This window comes from Anabas testudineus, chromosome 16 (assembly GCF_900324465.2).
Source record: "Anabas testudineus chromosome 16, fAnaTes1.2, whole genome shotgun sequence".
Lineage (NCBI taxonomy): Eukaryota > Metazoa > Chordata > Actinopteri > Anabantiformes > Anabantidae > Anabas > Anabas testudineus.
This window is the reverse complement of record NC_046625.1, coordinates 12,577,687-12,596,850: the sequence shown is the minus strand read 5'-3', so window position 1 is coordinate 12,596,850 and position 19,164 is coordinate 12,577,687. Positions and strand designations below refer to the sequence as shown.

Genomic DNA, 19,164 nt, shown 5'->3' with positions numbered 1-19,164 from the left:
TGTTGAGTTTAGAGGTTATTAAATATTACACAAGTCCCTCCAGGGTGTTTATTTTTTCACTTTTTCATTTAGTGCTCTGCCTCTTTTTTCTGGGTGTGTGTACATATAGTACAGTATGTCAGACTGAGCAGTGAAATCCGTTGTGTTTGTGTGTGAGGGAGATAAAACAGAAAAAATCAGCAGAGAAGAAAAAGAGAGGGAGGGTGAGAGATCAAAGACTATGGCAGAGCCGGGCCCTGCATCAAGTTGGAAGGCTCTCTCTCCTCTCCCCATCCAGCTCTCCCCTGATCATCGACCCTGAGGAGAATAAACTCAGTCCATGTTAAATTATAGATTAAGGCCCGGTTCTGGCTATGGTTTGGCAGCTGGCGGCTGCATGCACATGAAGCTGCACTGAGTTTTACACACTTCTGCTGCAGCTACTGTTGCCTCACCTCATTGTCTTAAAAAGATTCAGGGCTTCAGAAATGCAAATACGTATTATATTTTGTCACAAACATGTATGAGTGTCTGCAGAAAATCAAATATATATGTGACACAATAACATTTTGCCATTAAGAGTTTCTTCCCCTATGTATCTACATGGATCCCACAGTATTATCAGTAGACCTTACTAGAAACTATTGTCTGCCTCTTAAATCCTACATAACTTTTATAAACATACACATTTATAGTATAAAGAACAAAATATCACACACATCCAGTTTCCATGCCACATCATTTTATTCACTTTTCTCTGCCACGCTCCTTTCCTCTTTGAGAATGTATTTTGTGCAGATGTTATATAAATAGCAGGAGAAAATGCCAATTCTTGCATATAGAGTCTGGTATATGAAAAATAATAGGTGTAGAATTTTCTTAAAGTCTGTGATCGAAAATAGAAATCTTTATCTGTTCTCAGCAGCAATAATGCAGCAATCAAATGTTCAGGTAACAACACTTACAGTAGTATTTCATGCAAAGCAAATCTCATCGGGCGGTCAAAGGCATCAAGATAATCTCAGTGTCAAATCAACAGAATACATGCATTTTCAACATAACCAGCATGCTGTCCAGTCTATATTACAAAACACTGTTTTGATGAATCTCAAATAATGGAAAACAAATCTTTAAATCTATATTGTGCTGTATGTGAACCTTGAAACTTCTCTTTTGGCATTTTATCTATTGCACATACTGAAATACTGAAGTCTTCTGAAGGCATATTTCAGTTTTAAGAGAAATGCAGCCTACTATTATTCTATTTTACCCTAAGTGAGACAAACACATGGGTGTTTTTCATCCTGCTGTGTGCAGTTTTAAGCTACACTGAAAAATTACAGAGGCTTAATTTGCATATTAATGGAGTCGTACACGCGTAGAGAAGGAGCTCAGGAGTTTGATAACCATGTCTTTTTTAAATGGACAGACATACAGGAATGCGTTTGTCTCACTCAGGTAAACACTAGCTTGCATAAACTCATTTCACAGTTACTTTCAAAGCAATACGATAATCAAAACCATTTTTATTCCCTTGGATTATCATTTTTCAAGGAATAAGGAGGTTACACATTATACAGACATGCAATTGACAGAAAACACTGACTGCAGAAGGCTTGGTTAACCTACATACACTGAAAATGATACCATGCGACCAGAGACCTGCAACTGAGGTAAGACATAGCCTATCAGTAAGAAACATTCAGGAACAAGACCATGCTCCAGTCTACATTCATAATGGCAATCTATGTGATAGGGAGAAATCACAGTGATTCATTTTCATTTTGTGAAGGCATTCCGAGGGGCTTGTTGTTTTTTTTGAGGCAGTTCCCATCACACATTACCAAACATTACAGTAATACGTGGCCCTCTTTGGTTTCAACATTTCTCTCTCATCCCTACATGTTATGCTATGAGGAGCTTCACACACATACGTAGATAGATGACTGCCCTTTAAATAGAGTGTGATGAACGGAAAATTATTCCTGCTCCTGAGTTTAACACAGTGACACTTGGGAAAAGCTCAGCAGATGAAAACTGCTTTGAATGTACCCTGATTTTAAAGAAGAAATTTAGGGTAGTGCATGTGTTAGAAAGTCACAGGGTATATATAGTAATGATCCCATCTCAGCCACATAATGGATAAACCTATACTGTACACTTTGCTTTACTTCTGTCCTGCAACTGTTGTATTGCCAGCCGATGCTGGTTGATTGTCACAGAAATCTTTGTTCACGTTACACTTGAGACCCTGTCCACACTTAGACTTTGATCCGAGCTTGCTGTTTTCGACTGGGTTCGACTGTGGGTGTTCGTTTCTTTCTGCATTGTCATGAGACTCAGGGCTCTGGTCTGATTCTGCACTCTGACTGAACACAGAGACTTTGTGTGTTTGCTGACAGGACGAGCAAAGCTCCTGCCACTTCCTACGATTGGCATCGATCCCATCGACCATTGGCTGCAACTTCCTATTGAGCTTTAGCAGTGCCTGTGAGAGACACAGGAGAATAGCTGAAACTTAAACTCACAAACAATTATTTACCGGTAATTATTGTTTTTGTTACAGATAGAGCTAAATGTCTATCTGTAGTCATCAGGGGATACCTACCTGGTAAAGGGGTTTACAGATTCCATCTATCCACTCTAGCTGTAAAGCAGGTAGCTCATCTTTGCGGTTACGGTCAAATATCGGCTATAGAGAAGATAAAATTACCCGTTAAACATTCAGTATGAAACTTATGCTGTTAGAAAAAATCCCACTGAAAGATATGACTTTGAAAACCTGCTCACCGCTGGGGTCAACTTAAGCTCGGACCTCTCCCTGTCACCTTGTTCGAAAAATTCACTCGTCACAAGCTCTGCAACCTTTGGACATAAATACAAACCATCAATAATTCATTACATTGCTCAATAAGATGCAACATTTTCATATCAAACATGGACCATAAGCATGAGGTTGCATATAGTTTTTCTACAATGTTGTGCTAAAAGGAAGATTCAGGTGTTTTCATATTCTAGTAAGGTATTCTAGTTGAAACCATTCTGGCCATGGGTCAGAAACATAGGCAAAGAAAATTGATGGTGCATATACAGATGGAACATGTACATTTCAGAAGCCTTGCATATTGTAGTGCGTTCAGACCAAATTTCACCTAATGTATATTTTACATGTCTGTACCATCAAACATGAAACCACACATATTAAATTATCATGATAATTACACTAACCTGCTTGGATATCTTCCAAGGACGAGTGACGGCGCCCAGATCACATGCTGTCATCAGCATCGACCTGTTGATGGCATCAAAGCTCATTTCTAACTACTTGTTTTTCTCTTCACATTTAAAGTGATTTTAGACACACAAAACAATTTTATTTAGCACAAAGACAGAAACCTGAGAACTTCTCTGTGGCCTTCATCTTTCCAGCTGAAATCTCCAGACAGAACACACTCAAAGAACTTGGTTCTGCGCCTTTCAATGCAAAGAGACAGTCAAGGATACAGAAAATATTGAAAGACAAAATAATAGACTACAAGGAGAATTTGTAATATGTTAAATGTTGAATCTTATACTAATTACTTGTAAGAATGTATCAAATAAACTGTAATATAGTTTTTCACTTTTACTCATTACCAAATAAACTGCTTGAGCTTTAAAAGCATTAAAAAAAAAACACTTACTCAAAGTGCAAAGTAAGGTCTGTGGAGAGAATAGCCTGCTTCAATAGTTGCATCATGTTGCTATACTCCTTAGAGCAGAGGTTTGCAAAGATATTGTGACCCTGTGGAGAAATACAATAGCATACAGTAGGCAAATACAGAAAAGCTGGTGAAGATGAGTAATAGTGGCTAAAATGTCTCCTTATAGTCAATGCATTGGTAAAGTCATCGCTCACTGTCAAATGAAGCTCCCATTAGCGATGTTAATTAGCAATGTGTATAGACTTTCTCTGTCCTCTGTGAAAAGAAATCAATAGAGAACACAGTTCCTGTTGGTCAAACTGAGCTTGACCTGAGACAAAACAGCCTCACAATGCTGCCACCTACCAGCAGAGTAGTTTGTTCAGCACAACCTCAAAACTCAGTGTGCACCCCAGGCACATTGTAGTAGCCCAGTGGTCTAAAGAGGCATCACACTCTTTGGAAATGGAGTAAATTACAACGTCGTTACATACTGTAGGATTCATACATAATTTTAAAACTGCCCATTAAGTTGAATATGTAAAAGAAGAAACTCTTCTGAAACCTGAAAAATGATCTCACACTGAGGCCAGTTGTAATAAACAATATTGTATTTGATGCTTATTTAATAATAAAAGAAAGAAAAGGGATCCAATTGCCTCATTACATTTTTTTTTAAATTTTCCATTCTGAAACAAATTAACCTAATTAAAATGGCAGATTGAAAATTATCATACTTAATACAGTTTACATTGCTACATGTGATACTAATCATATAAGCAATATTTTCTGACCTCACTTTGTAGGATCATGACTGCATGGTTGAAGTGATGATGCTCCAAGGTGGCCGATGTCCCATAGAGCAAAGCCAGAGCCGAGCCGGTCCTGCAGGGAAAAGAAAACCCACAGCAGTGAAACCTTCGGTCACTTAAGTCAGAAATTTGTCAACATACTTCAGGCTCCTCTGGCTTACTTGGCTTGAAATGCGTTATTGGTTCCTCGATGGTCCAAGTCATGACAAAGACAGCCAACCATCAGTGCCAGGATCTCTGCTTCTGACAGAACATCCTGGAAACTGGCTGTCTGCCAAAAGTAAAGCACATGCCTGTATTCAAATCTATTTATTTAACAATATCAAGTTCATTTGTATTTATATTGTATCTAAGTGCTGCCACTTTGCAGGATCTTTCTAAAGCGTTTACCAAAATACATCTTTTTAGATTTCTTTCTTAAACATATTCCTCCTAATGAGGAAACATGACAGTTCAGTTCATGTTTCTCATGAAAGACTTTAAATAACATCTGTACCTTCATAGAAAGCTGGGTCACATAGCAACTGTAACCTCTTTACCTCTTAACCCCTTAAGATACAGTTTCCTCCATCTATTATCACTTATAAAATAGTCAATGTGTCTAATGCATCATTTTAACACATTTGATATTTTTAAAGTTTTTATGATGTTTGTTGGAATTTAAAATAAAGTTATGTGTTGCTAACTGAAAGAGCTCCACATAAATCTGAGGGGAAACTTACTGTGATCATAACAAACATGCACTGCGACACATTAAAGGCATGCCTCCAGTTGTGATACGCCACTGTTCGATAGTTCTTCCTCACAGTCAGAAGCCAGCGGCACAAAACCTACAAAAAGGCACATATAGATGAAACATGCATACAGCACAGATTCACAACAGGCTCTAGTGCCACACAAACATCTTCCAGAGCCTCACCTCATAGTCAATTTTAAAGTTTTGCACAACACCAAGTTCCAGAAACATCCGGAGTGACGCAGTGATCATGGCATCATTGTCCAAAGAGAAGTCATTGAAATGAAACTCATCAATGCCTAATTCGCTGCTCAAGGGGATCTTGGCTGCCTTGGAGAAGGAGGACAGAGCTGTCAAACATACAGTGCCTGGACTGGGGGAGGCAAGAAAACACTTTTTTTGCATTATACCCATACTCATACTATCTCATACCTTTATTTTTTTTGTATGAATGATATCTCAGTATTTCTTAATGAGGTTTACCTTGAGTCTGTCGACTTCCACTTTGGAGCAGGTAGCATGGTAGGACAGCATCTAAAACAGCGGACATTATGCAAACAGGTGAAAGAAAGAATAATCTGAAACCAATTTGCTGTTAATGAGGTGAAAACCCCAACTTAGAAAAGACATACTCTGGAAAATCACTCCCAAGAATTTTCCTATGATCGATGTTATCTTGTTGCAGGATCAAAGAAAGTACGTGTCTGCTTTTAAAATCAATCTGTTGCTACAGTTTGGGTGTCCTGACCAATCCACCAGGATTGGCAAAGATTATGTGGCAGAAATAGAAGAGTCCTTTGATGAGAGGTTAGCAGACTGGCACAAGTATTTATTATGAATTATTAAAAGCATTTGAAATATTTATGACAGAGAAGCACAACCATGTTTGCAGAGGATAATGTGACTGCTCAGGTTAGATAGCGGGCAGTGGAGCAGAACGCAGATGGAGACACCATTGAATGTGACCATTACTATTAATCAGTGACACCTCTCTGTCCAGACTCACTTTTTAATATGACATTATAATAACATAATATAGACTGTATTCATTTATTTATCTTTAACACATTTTAATGGACATAAAACTATATTTTTAAATGCACATGTACTTATTTTTACTTCATTGCAGATATAGTGGTAATTATACCATGTGCTTATGCATAATATATGATGAGGATTTTCATGGTGTGCTTAGCAAGGGCTTTGAAGTGATTAGCAGCAAAGAAATATTTATGTAATATCAGGATCATACATAAGATGGTATTTTTTAGTCTTTAAAATGTTTTACAGTTGTATTATTATGCCATAATATCAGAGTGAGACATGTACAATAGGAAATTTTAGGAAAATGGGCAAAAAAGTCAGAACTGCAAAAGTTATATATAGTTATATATGATTATCTACCACAGTGGTGGAGCTGTAAACGTTATGCTCTTGTGCTTACATCCAGCGCTACAGACTGTTTGGCCCACGTCTTCTTAACTTGGTTGTACATCATAGTGTTGTTGATTCCAAGTCCACAGAATATCACAAATGCCTGTAGATAAAAAAAGAAAAGAGAGAAACTGAGACCTGAAATCTGGCATAATGTGTACCCAGTGCATCAGGGTACCCAAAAAAAGAAATAAGTAAACAAAACGTTGATAATGCAGCTGTCATCTGACTTTGACGTAATTAACCTCAAATAGTCTCTGATCTGCATCGTTGAACGTCTTCCTGTCCAGTCGATTCAGTATCTGTGCAACCCCTGTATAAAATACACATAAATCATCAACTATGACATGGAAACTGGTTTCCAGTATGAGCACATTGATTATTTCTGGTCAACCTACCAATTATCTGATGAGTTCGATTCCAGATAGGAACACATAGCACTGATCGAATGTGAAACCCTGAGGCCTGATCTGCCTGTAAAAGGATGAGACAAGAGCACGACTGAGAACAGTTTTTGTGTACAAGAGTTTTTGGAAAGACCTGCACATGCCCATATTTTTACTTTCAAATAAATACAAGTGTAGGCATCAACTAGAAATTCTGTGCCTAAACAAAATCATCAGTTTTGTATTTGTTGGTGTTTATGGTGTACTTCTACTTTTTGCAGTGACGTGCATGTATGTATATCTTACACAGATCTAATAATGAGACAAACACATGGTACCTCAGCATCAAAACGTGGGTCTTGACACACATCACTGATGTTAACAGGAAGTCCTGTGGAAGCCACCAGCTCAGCAATGCTGTTATTGATCAGCCAATCAGAACATGATAGCTTCTCCATGCTGATGTGGCCAATAATGCAAACAGGAAACAACAGTCAGGTCTGGGCACTTTAACGTCCAACGCAACAGCAGCAATATTAAGTGAGTTCATTTTCTTTCCTTAGTTTTGCTTTGTTATGTTGCCTATCTGTTAGGTCATTATGTGTTGTATCTGTAGCTGTTTACGGTATAACATTTCTCTTTGTGTCTGTGTGCCACTCTGTCGCTCACCTGATGTCACGGTCTATGTTGCACAACGGAGACATGAGTTCAAATGTCTTGGAGAACTTCACAACCTACAGAAAACACATGCAGCATCACAAACCGACAGCGACTACATTTAGCACGTACAAGAAACGGCTTTAAAGAGCCAGAGGACTCACAGGTGAATCGATGTCTTCTAGGAGAAGCACAGAGCAGCGTTCACACTGCAGGAGAGTCAGAGCCCGCTGCATGATCTTCCTGACGATCTTCTCCAGGTCAGTCTGCTCCTCAAACAGGTCGTTGACCACCTCCAGCAGAGCCTGTGTCAGTGAGCAAGGATAATTATTAGTATTTACAATTAGTGTTTATGATGTAGGATGCATTAGAGTTTAGAGTTAGCCATATTCCAAATAACAATAAAGACGTAATGCTTCTGTTACTCCTTCAGAGGCTATGAAACAATCGAAACCAGGCGTTACAAATTCTCACCCTGCTCCTTTCATACTCTTTGCGAGACTCTGAAAACAACTTGGCATTGGAAATCGATATTCCACAGAATGGTAGATACATCTGCAGCACCTGGGTAAAAATACAAAAATAGTGAGAAACATGCATAATCTTTAAATGTTGGCTATTTATATGCTAAACAAAGGGACATAAAATGGGGTGTGTGGTGATGGAGGGAAAAAAGTCATGATGGAGTTAGTGGCAATAGATTCCCTGTTAATGATGTATTGATTTAGAGAATGAAGGTATTTAGTAAGACATCAGAGGCCTTAACATTTCTACATAAGCTGTGTGTCTGTGTTGCTGTCAAGTAGTCTCTGAAGTTGTTGAAGGCTATATTTAGTGTTTTTTAAAGCTGCATCAAACAAGTCATAAAAACGACTGAATTATTACAAACTTCATTTCTATCTTTAGTACAATACTGTATACATTTAGAATAACTGAACTTCCACAACTTGATTCTGCCACCCTGTGGACAAACTGTTGCTTCTCAGCACAGCTGGATTCCTGCAGATGTATGTAAACTAATGAGTTATTAAAAACAAGAAGCCAGCACTTTTTACATCACACTATATTATTTGCTTATCAAGAAACTGGGAGAAGGAAATTATCCTTATAAGCTGTGGAACCGTAAATAATACATTGAGATGCTAGTGAGCCCATTTCGAGTGGATTGCTCAGGGAGCAATTGAAAGTGTATCCACTAAAATCTCTTTCTTCAGTGTGCATATACATGATATTGCACCACCAGGCATAATAATTGAAACGCTTTGAAACATTTTTCTGGAATTTTGCTTCTCAGGGAACGCTTTGCCCCACTCCACAGCCATTAAAAAGATTCAGTATAAACAGAGTTTTAGCTCCACTTCTGTGCTTGAGCCTTATAGATGAAGACAGTCATGCAGAGATTACCTTCATCTCTAATAGTCAAAACAACAGCCAATGAAATAGAGTGAATTTGATTAATAAAAAGTCAACTGAGACACATAGAGTAATACAGTCTCACCTTCTCATCATCCTCAGTAAAAGGGGTGCCCATGGGATTTTTGTTGATTGCTTGTACAACACCTATGACTTCTCCATCACTGTTACAGATGGCCATGCAGAGGATGGACTGAGTCTTGTAGCCTGTTAACTTGTCTATCTCATCAGAGAAGCGGTGGTCCTGGAACAGTGGTACATGTCACAAATTCATAATTCCATATAAACACACATGCAGACAGCACACTTGACCTCTCACCCCTGTATGACCACATTGCTACAGCATATCGGTTTTATGCCCTTGTGCCACATGCGTTACAGCAACCCTGAAGCAAATTCCATGTGTGATCCATGATTATTTAAATTCACCAATCTGCAGGGGGCCTGTTGTTTTTACTCTAAGCAAAAAAAAAAAAAGAAAAACTGCAGTAGCCTCCCTGACACATATCTATATTGCAATAATAGACCTCAGGAGGGATCAGCATCGTCTTTTTGCCTTAGCCTCTCCCAAGCAGCCCAGGGCCATGATATAATGATGTGGTGCGCAACTGGTGTATAAAACGAGATCTATCTCTGTGGGAAGCGGTGAGAATGATCATACTCGCTTTTCTGCCTGTGACGTTGACTAATATGGGAAGAGTTATATTCTGGCATAACTGAGGTAATTGCATACAGTCTCTTCTCCAGTCTTTTGTTTGCGTTGGGAGACCTGTCATACGCAAAAGTTTTAGGGGTGGGACAATGTTCCCATCAACTGTCCTGCATGACACTGGCAGGAAATGAACTTTTCTAAACTGAAATCAACTGATTCAGAAATGTTGTACATACTGTACGTGGGCAGTTATGTTCATATAAAAACCACACTAAGCAATAATATATTACAAACCTCTGATTTGAAATGTGTATGAAAATATGTAGAATGATTTGGATCATGCTCACATTTACCTCATATGCGTTTGAGATGTTTACCGTCTCTCCGTGCTCTGCCACGTATCCAATGATCCCCTTTCCCCACGGCACCTGCACCTCACTGGAGTCTAGGGTACTGGAGGATGGCCTGACCGTGGTGCCTGAGTGCACATCAAAGAATTTGGACACCAGTGTCCTCTTGTGTGCGGGTCCCTCCACCAGGAAAAGCGAACACCTGTCCGCATCCACCAGGATGCACACATTGATCAGGATCTTATAACTCAGGTTTGTCAGGTCCAAATCGTTGGAGATATCCTTCACTAACTCCAAGAAAAACTCCCTCTCGTTGGTTTCCTTGAGTCGGTATTTGTAGTCGATGGCGCTGGAAGCGTACTGGGGCACGTTGACCCTGGACTCCAGCAGCGCGCTCAGGATGTGCGCGGTGGTTGGAGGCAGGGAGCTGGCTTTACGCAGGAGCGCGCGGCGCCTCATGCTGGACTGAGACTCGTGTTCGGTCAGGCTCACGTGCTCGTCGTAGGTCCGGTGTGCCGTCGTGGCTTTTGAGCGGGCGAAGTTCCGCCGCAGCTCCATGTGAGACGATCTGCGTCGGAGCCCGTCTGGGTTGCTCGGCCACAGCGGGTCTCTGGCCGCGCCGCGCTTCTCCTCCGCCGTGGACACTTTGGACGGCTGATGCTCCTTCAACCACCTGCTAACCTGGTCACATTTCGCCTTCCGAATGAGATACTCCTCGAAGAGATCTGGGTGACAGTCCAAAAACGCCTCTATATCCGAGAAGTCAAACGTTGTCATCCTGAAAGCTGCTGTGAGGAGCAAAGGAGTAAGAGAACAAGAGTTGGGAGAGTGGATGACGGGGAGTGAGGCAAGTGCGGCGTGTCCTCCTCAAAACATTGTTTAATTCGTCCCCCATATGAGCCACTCCATCGTGCAGGCTATTCTTCACTGAAATACTGGGAGTAGACGTGGACAAATAGACTCAGAGTATTTGAAAGCGGGCTGATGACGCCTGTGAAACGAGCTACAGCTGTCAATCAAGCAAGATTGAACTGAATCTCTGGAGCCTTCTCTGGAAAACTATGCAGAGGTGTAGACAAACACAGCGCCTATATACTCTTCTTAGACATTGGGAAAAAAAAAACTGCAGGGCAGGCTGTTCACTCTCTCTCTCTTGATTCTGTGCCACCAGAGACACTGTGTGCAGGACTCACATCCAATACGAGGATGAATAAGATGCTTCAGGTAGATTTAAGTCGTGGAAACAAGTCACTCTTTCTAAATGAGGAGTAATTTAAATATATATATATTAGCAAAAAAACAAGTAAATAAACAAGTGAACGTTACAAATAAATAATAAACAATGTATTTTTTTTTGGGGGGGGGGGTGCATACAGTATTAAAAATATTACACCTGGACCCTTGTAGTATTTCAAAGTAATAATTATGTACAATACAGAACACATAGACGGACGGACAGGTAGATAGATAGATAGATAACTCAAGGACAGACTATGTGTCTGAATAGATGAGAGTGAAAACATGAAAACACACAGAAAGAAAGAAAATGTGTTCTATCGTGTCTTAAGTTGCCATAATAAACTATCTAGATGTAATTTGCATTGAAATATTTCACATTATAGAGGTAAGTACATCTGTGTGTTACTGTATCCTGGAGCCAAGTGGCCTTGTGGTTATAAAATTAATGTACTGTGTCTTCTTTACTCGCACCCCTCCCTCACGTACACCTTCACCACACACTCCGACACGTGCAAACACCCACACACTTGGCAGGAACTGTGGCTGTGAAATGTTTTTTTTTTTTTTTCTTTATAATGAAATGAATGAAATATTCTCCAAGCTCAGGTTCACATTTTCCTCATTTATTCTTTCATTCTAAGCACGCATGAAAGAAACTGGATGATTGTCTCAGTAAATTCTTCGAGGAAACTTGTTCTCAACCAGCGAGAGAAGGATGGATTATCAACTGGGCAACTGTCCAAAGGCCTCTGACACTGTAGACCACTAAAGCATTAATCTTAGGCCAAGTTCAGGGGTCTCTAAAGACTCTAAACTAATTTTTCTCCTCTAGCAGCTTTTTGACCCATGGGGTTAAGCTAGCAACTTGCAACATGAGCGGGGGAATTTAATAACCAATGTTGCACGTTTTTTCATTTGGAGAGAGGTGAATTGAGATCTCATGGTGTGTCAGAAATTATTGATTTGGTAACTAGGATCCACAGATTAAGCTGAATTCCTATTGGTGTGTGAAATCCTGGAGGGGTTAAGCGTACGCATCAACCTGTGCATCTACACAAAAAGTTATATTAGGGAAATCAATGCAGGCTGTGGTACATTTATAATGCAGCAGCGAGAAATGTAATCCTGAGAGTGGTAATTCTGCTGCGCCAGAGAAGGGTAATTGGTTACTGGACTTAGCTTAGACTGCTTGATAGGAATTGAGTATTTTGCTGAGATTTTGGACAAGGTCTCTCGGGAATCCCAATTAAAAAGCAGAATGCAGTCCTTGGGTCTGGAGAGGGCCAATAGACAAGGCTGATTGAAAAGCAGTTCATGTAATGTCCAAGTAGAGGCAGCTGGACTGATTCTAAGTCTTGCATGAGAGTTGTTGTTTTTTAAAGACCCTTAAAATGTATTTTTTAAGTGAACTTCTTACTTTGTTAATAGTATTCTACAGTACATCAATGCAGTATTACAACACACTTGGTTGTTTTAGATTGTGGGACTTTTTTGTGCTTGCTCACTGCTTTTATCACTGGTTTTAAATTGGTGGATAAAAACATAATATATTTTACTTTCTAGGGTTCCTTAATAAAATCAAGGATTATATTATTCTCCAGGGGTTCGAGCAACGAGGCGCCTTCTGTGGGCCAAAATGTTTCTCTCAAATGTGGTATTGAAGTATTGTTACTTCGAGTTATTTTGAATTTTATTAAAGTCTGATGTGCAGTCTGAAGCTTTGAATTAGCAAGGGTAATCAACAAACTTCAAAAATTTCTAAGCCAATAAAACTCTTGAAATACACCCATTAGAGTGATGGTGAGAAAATAAACGTTAAAACTGTTTTAATAAACAGGTTTAACCACCTTTGGCAGCGGTAACCTCAAACACATACTTCCTGTAGCTGTTGATCTGGATAATAACCAGGAGGAAAATTGGACCATTCTTCCCGACAGAACTGCTTCAGTTCATCCATAAGCTTAGGACTTCTCGTGTAAATGTCTCCCTGCATGTCACTCCAAAGCATCTCTGTTGAGTTAAGGTCAGGGTTCTGACTGGGTCTCTCACTGTAAGTCATTAGATTCAGGTGTTGATCTTTAGGGTCATTGTCATTTTTGCATCACCCAGCTTCTTCTCAGCATTGTCTTGCAGACAGCCACCCTGACATTATCCTGGAAGATACCTTGATAAACCTGGGAGATTATTAACCAGGTGTTTTTATAAGTTAAGATACATAGCTTTAAACCAATCCTCAGTTATGTTTAATAGCTACATTCAATAAAGATGTCAAACATTTAGACAGTTCAAAATTTTGTGTGTGTGATATTCACATTTAAATGACCTTGTGTGAGTGTTGTGGAATCGTTTTGTGACAACATCTAAGGTAAATACTGCAGGATGAATGTATAACTGTTTCCGTGTGGCACACAAATGGAGACACTGAAACAGGACTCCTGTAACCAAACACTACCTGTGCACAGCTTATATCTGGTGTCAGCATGTGCTGGCTTGATTTTCATTCCATCCAATGCTTAGTTGTATAGTAGAGTTCACCAAACTGTGACCATGTAATATTATCAGTTCCACACTTAATGGCTTGATGACAGACGTGCTGAGCAGTGATTGCCCACAAATTATAAAAACATTGGCATTATTATTAGAGTAGTCATTAGAGTACAGGTTTTTGGAAAATAAAGGACTGTGTAATATTTTTTACTTTGGTCTTATAAAAGCTTTTTAATCCACACCTCTGGTCACACACCATGTGCTGCAGGCTGGATTGAGTGTCACTCACTCTGATCCTATTGTTTCTTGTACTCTGTCCCAGCAATCTGAGCCCACTGCACTGGCCACAAGCAGGAAGGAGTCCTGTTCTGTCAACAAAACCTGAGTGTTTCCAGTCTTATCCATCTGGACCACAGCGACCACTGTATATCTGCATCAAGAGTGCAATAGAAACATCTCTGGACTGGATTCTTGTCAGTCACAGAAGGTAAAGAAAGACGTCCATCCCCTTGATTTCCTCTATATCACTGCTCAGGTATGTAAATATTTCAGTGTGTTTGTGAATTTGCTTGAGTAATTTTGTCATTGCCATTGTATTGTCTTCACACATACAGTGGTAAGAAAAAGTATGTGAACCTTTGGAATTTCATGGTTTTCTGCATTAATTTGTCATAAAATGTAAATATTCAGATCTTTCATGTGTTTATTGATAACAACCATAAAACCACATAGTAATAGTGAAAAAGTATGTGAATTAATTACTGGATAACCCCCCTTGACACCAATAACCTCAACCAGACCTTCCTGTAGCTGTGAATCAGACCTGCACCTTATTCAGGAGGAGTTTTAACCCATTCCTCCTGCAGAACTGTTTTAGTTCTTTTATATTCTTTGGACGTCTCACTGGGTGTTGGCTCTGACTTGGCTAGTCCAAGGTGGAGTTTGTTTTTCTTAAGCCATTCTGTTGTATATTTGGTCATTGTCCTGTTGCATCACTACTTTCAGCTGACGTACAGACATTCTCACATTATTCTGAAGGATTTTTTATACACTTAGGAATTCATCTTCTCCCCAATCACTGCAAGCTGGCCAGGCCCTGATGCAGCACGGCAGGCCTAATTCATGATGTTTCTTTCACCATACTTTATGATTGAGATGATGTTTTCATGATGATATGCTGTGCTCTGTTTAAACCAGATGTTGTGCTGTGTGTTATTTTCAAATATTTCACTATAGTTTCATTGGTCCACAAAACATTTTGCCAATACTGCTGTGGAGTGTGGAGTGTTGTGCTCTTTAGCAAACTTCAGGCGTGCCCACTTCTTGGTAGAGTAGCCACAGTCCCAAAATGTCTTCATTTGTAGATTATTTCTCTAACTGTAGACTGGTGAATGTCTAAAGTCTTTGACATCCCTCTTTACCCTTTCCAGCTTTACGTAAATCAACAAGTCTTGATCATAGATCCTCTGAAAACTCAAAAGTCCTAGTCCTAGACCCTAGTCAACAACTCCAAACTCATTTTCTGACTCCAATTAGTTTCTCTAAGGTCATAATTTAAAGTGTTTTTCGTCATTATTTTAGGCAGATTATATTTGTTAATACTCTTAATTCGATTAATGCTCATGCTGAAATGCTAAATACCAGTGAGAAATACAATTTATTCTATAAACTATATTGATTATGTGACAATGAATATCTGCCTCTTAAAATAACTGTCAAATGTTTCAATAATCTGACCAGTGCCCATAATACATTGCTGTGAAATTACACAAAACAACTACAATAATAAGCAGATAATGTCATTTTGCCCTCCTTTACTATTTCCTTACAGCATTTTAGGCTCTTCTTCACCCTCTGTTCTGAATCGTACATCCAGTCATATGGAGCCTTTGTCATCTTTAAATAACAGTATCCCATCTGAGTTCAATGGCCATTATCACCGTGGAGCCATCCTTCCTGTGTGAGTGTATAAGAAAGTGATGTCAAACAAAGTCAAATATAGCTGCTGAGTTAAAAATGTAACACATCAAATGTGGCCTAATAATAGATTTCTATTTTACCTTCTCAGGCATCCCACAAGTCAACAACATTATAACAGTACTCACAGGAAGAAAAGTAAAGTTCGACTCAATGACCAACTGTGAGTAGCCAATGATTTAGATTTCAAGCTAGAAACATATTAAATTAAATTCTGTGAAGCTTCATTCCTCTGTGGTGGTACTAAATAATAAGTATTTTGTTACTTCTCAGTATACCAAAGCCAACTGATATAAATATAGGGTGAGTACTTTTCATTTGACTTTACTTCTGTAGATGTATAAGCTCATAATAAAACAAAGCTCAGCACTTGGCTCACTGCTACGTTTTCTTGTATCTGCCTCAAACTTTAACACACTTGATCTTCATTTAAAATCCATGTACCCAAAACAGGAAAAAAATGTTAACGATTGCAAGTCCAAAGGAGCATCCCTATTCATCCCACATCTCCCGGTTGGCAGTGTTCCCATCCTTCTGTTCTCCAGATGACCCTCATACAGGAGTCAGAGCTGCCTCTCAACCTTTCCTAACCCCCCTCATCCCAACTAGTGCACCGGACACCACTGTGATCAGCAAAACTATTGGTAAGAGGACTATGTATTGAAAATCCACACGTTGTAAAGAAGCGATACAGATAGCGATAACCAGAGGTCATGTTGGTGTCTATACTTCAATGCACAGGTGGACCATACAGACATGAAATTACGGAGACGCCCATGAAAGCCAGGAAGAAGGCTGTTACGTGGCCTGGAGAACACGGCTTCTTGGATGTGAGTCATACAATATCTAAAGCACTTCTTCCTGGTTTTGTGGTCAAGAAGTGTGATCTGATCTTAAACCATGATCCATGTTATATGTCTTTATTGAACACACCCATTAAATATACACAATGATGGTGAGAAAAAAATGGCAAGAGTGTTTCGATAACAGGTTTAACCACCTTTGGCAGCAATAACCTCAAACAAACATGTCCTGTAGCTGTGGATTAGACCTGCACAAGCTTTAGGAGGAACCATTCTCCCTTACTGAAGTGCTTCAGCTGAATCTTACTCTTAGACATGAAAGATTATGCACTGCATGTGCTCAGAAAGATTCTTTTTTCTTTATTATTGTTTTGTTGGTGAAGATAAGATCACACTTTATGACCATTGTATGCGGCAAACAAGGAAATTGCAATTACAGTGCTGTATCATTGAAATTAACCAGTATATTTTGTACACTCCTTTACATGATCGTCCTCTCTCTAGTATACAAAGCCACTGAAAGAAAAGAGGCAAGTTTTCTACCCCACGCCTCCAAAGACAGTGCTGCCCAATTCTAAACTTCGTGACTGGGATTTGACGTTATCCCATCGGACAAGCAACATGCTAAAAAATTTGGAGAGGGCACTGTGGGTCACTTCTTACCAAATGCACTACACGGGTAATGAAGCTTAAACAGTTAATACAGTTTGATAGATAGAACAGCATCTGTAAGTACACATAATACTGTTTGCCATAAGAAATACCAATGTTAGATATAAGCCTTTAATGGGATTTGGGTGTCAATAATCACTAATCCTGCATTAATATTTGGTATTTTTAAGGCTCTGGGCCAGCAAATCCTCTGAAGATAGATGACTTCAAGGAAAAAATCCTTGCTGGGATCAATTCACACACTGCACCACTGGTAAAGTAGCTAGGAATAGTATATAGTAGTTGTACAGTAGCATTTCCAGTTTCTACACTAATCCTAATGAGTTATTTTCCCTACAGAGAGAAAGGTCCTATCCTGTGTTTGTTCCCTCTAAACCAAGACAAGAGAGTCGAGGAAGACAGGGGAGCTGTGTGGGGAGGAGAACACGCAGCCCCACTGCTGCTGAACTAAATCCATCTCCAGCTTCTCTTCACCAACACAGGCCACAAGAGATCATAGCTAAGCATAATGAGGCACCAGATTTAAATCCAAAGGGCCACAGTCAATCAGGGAAAAGCAGTAGCTCTACAGATGCAGAGAGTGCTGAGCTATCCCAGGAGACCTTACACAAACAACAGAATGAGCACAAAAGCTCTGAGAGGAGAGGGAGAGAAAGGTACAAAGTCCAGTTTGATGAAACTCTTATGCAAGCATCCATATCACAAAACAGCCAAACAGCTAACACAGAGCAACCTCCGGACCTGTACAACTCCCCAGTTTCTCAGAGAGAGATGGACGTCAACAGAGAGAGAAGCCTGATGGAGCACAGCGAAAAGCAGTATTTTAAAGCCGGAAGAAATTTAGAATCTAGCCACAGTCAGTCAGCTTTAGCTGAACACAAGGCAGGTATCGACTCACATCCTGAGTTATTATCAAGTGCAGCTTCAGTGCAGGAGAAAACAGTGGAGAGCAGAGAGCTGTCGTGCATTATCTCTAACCCTTACATCGCCCCAAGGTCTCAGGTCCTGCCTGGCATTCACCCAGTGGACAGAGTTGGGACTGTGGGTAGAGAAAGTGCAGCTCTCAGCCTCCTGGACGTTCAAAATTCATTCAGTAAATCAGAAGCTCATCGTAACTTCAACAGCTCCATCACGCACGCTGCTGTGGACCTGAGGGACAACGCCGTCACTGGCAAAAAACATGACTTCTACGGGATCAACTGCTACTACCTGCGTGGATAAGCTCAAGCTCTGGAAGAAAATATCAGGTTTCCCACATTGGACAGGTCAAATGAACAAAATCCAAGATGAACCATTCATTTTCATTATTCGGTTACTGAAGGTTGGAGCTGTGTCTGTGCCTCCCAATATATTTCAGATTTGAGCAACTTCCCTGATTGATAAGCAGAGTGCTTGTTCAATATTTAAAAAACATTGCAAACACTGTTGATTTGCTCTGTGGTTCTCCACATTTCATTTGCAATTTGCATTAGAGTTCAGGATGTATTATAAATAGTGGTCTTATGTAAGGCTCCCATAAGCCATAGCGGATTGTCGGGTAACATAAAAGAAACAACCTTCACAGTTCACACAGGAGGAGTATTCAGCAACAGTGAATTCATAATGCTGCACACATTAATACTTTGGTCTATACTGTAACCTTTCTAATTTTACAGAGGTGAAATTTCGCACAAAGCTGTTTTCCCCGCAAAGTGTGACATGGAGTTCACCACAGAGCATCGTGCTTCCTGTGTTGTGGAATCCACCTCTGTGTACTGTGGGTGCTGCAGTTACCTTCTTAGATTCGCCAGTGTGAAAGGAAAAACGCCTTGTAGCACGTAATCTGTTGCAGCCAGGCTGACTCGCTGTGAAAGTTGTTTTTTTTTTTTTTTTTTTGTGACAGTG

The 19,164-nt window shown here is 39.8% G+C and overlaps 2 protein-coding genes across 2 annotated transcripts; one reads left to right on the top strand and one right to left on the bottom strand.

Annotated features, from left to right (window-relative positions):
* Positions 1-704: 704 nt before the first annotated feature.
* On the bottom strand, positions 705-11,138 carry pde11al (phosphodiesterase 11a, like). The gene is made up of 20 exons (XM_026370083.1): positions 10,106-11,138; positions 9,186-9,344; positions 8,162-8,251; positions 7,852-7,992; positions 7,700-7,764; positions 7,369-7,489; positions 7,043-7,118; positions 6,890-6,957; positions 6,655-6,747; positions 5,694-5,744; positions 5,394-5,540; positions 5,197-5,304; positions 4,636-4,745; positions 4,457-4,547; positions 3,663-3,763; positions 3,376-3,453; positions 3,208-3,271; positions 2,770-2,844; positions 2,588-2,671; positions 705-2,467 (listed from the first exon to the last, which is right to left on the bottom strand). Exons 1-20 carry the CDS (start codon positions 10,877-10,879, stop codon positions 2,147-2,149), a joined length of 2,817 nt encoding a protein of 938 aa, XP_026225868.1. The 5' UTR covers positions 10,880-11,138; the 3' UTR covers positions 705-2,146.
* Positions 11,139-15,708: 4,570 nt separating this feature from the next.
* Positions 15,709-18,501, top strand: LOC113169449 (uncharacterized protein C7orf31). Its single transcript, XM_026370847.1, has 8 exons — positions 15,709-15,788; positions 15,897-15,968; positions 16,079-16,108; positions 16,259-16,449; positions 16,547-16,635; positions 17,113-17,287; positions 17,451-17,533; positions 17,620-18,501. The coding sequence occupies exons 1-8, from the start codon at positions 15,709-15,711 to the stop codon at positions 18,499-18,501; spliced, it is 1,602 nt and encodes a 533-aa protein (XP_026226632.1).
* The last annotated feature ends 663 nt before the right edge of the window (positions 18,502-19,164 follow it).

Bases quoted from the DNA above. Each gene is read 5' to 3' on its own strand.
- pde11al (XM_026370083.1), bottom strand. From the start codon at position 10,879: ATGACAACGTTTGACTTCTCGGATATAGAGGCGTTTTTGGACTGTCAC. The intron at 6,958-7,042 runs GTAGGTTGACCA...TATTTTATACAG, and splicing joins TCGAACTCATCAGATAATTG to GGGTTGCACAGATACTGAAT. The intron at 5,541-5,693 runs GTAAACCTCATT...TCCTTCTCCAAG, and splicing joins TGGAAGTCGACAGACTCAAG to GCAGCCAAGATCCCCTTGAG.
- LOC113169449 (XM_026370847.1), top strand. From the start codon at position 15,709: ATGGAGCCTTTGTCATCTTTAAATAACAGTATCCCATCTGAGTTCAAT. The intron at 15,789-15,896 runs GTGAGTGTATAA...TTACCTTCTCAG, and splicing joins CGTGGAGCCATCCTTCCTGT to GCATCCCACAAGTCAACAAC. The intron at 17,534-17,619 runs GTAAAGTAGCTA...TTTTCCCTACAG, and splicing joins ATTCACACACTGCACCACTG to AGAGAAAGGTCCTATCCTGT.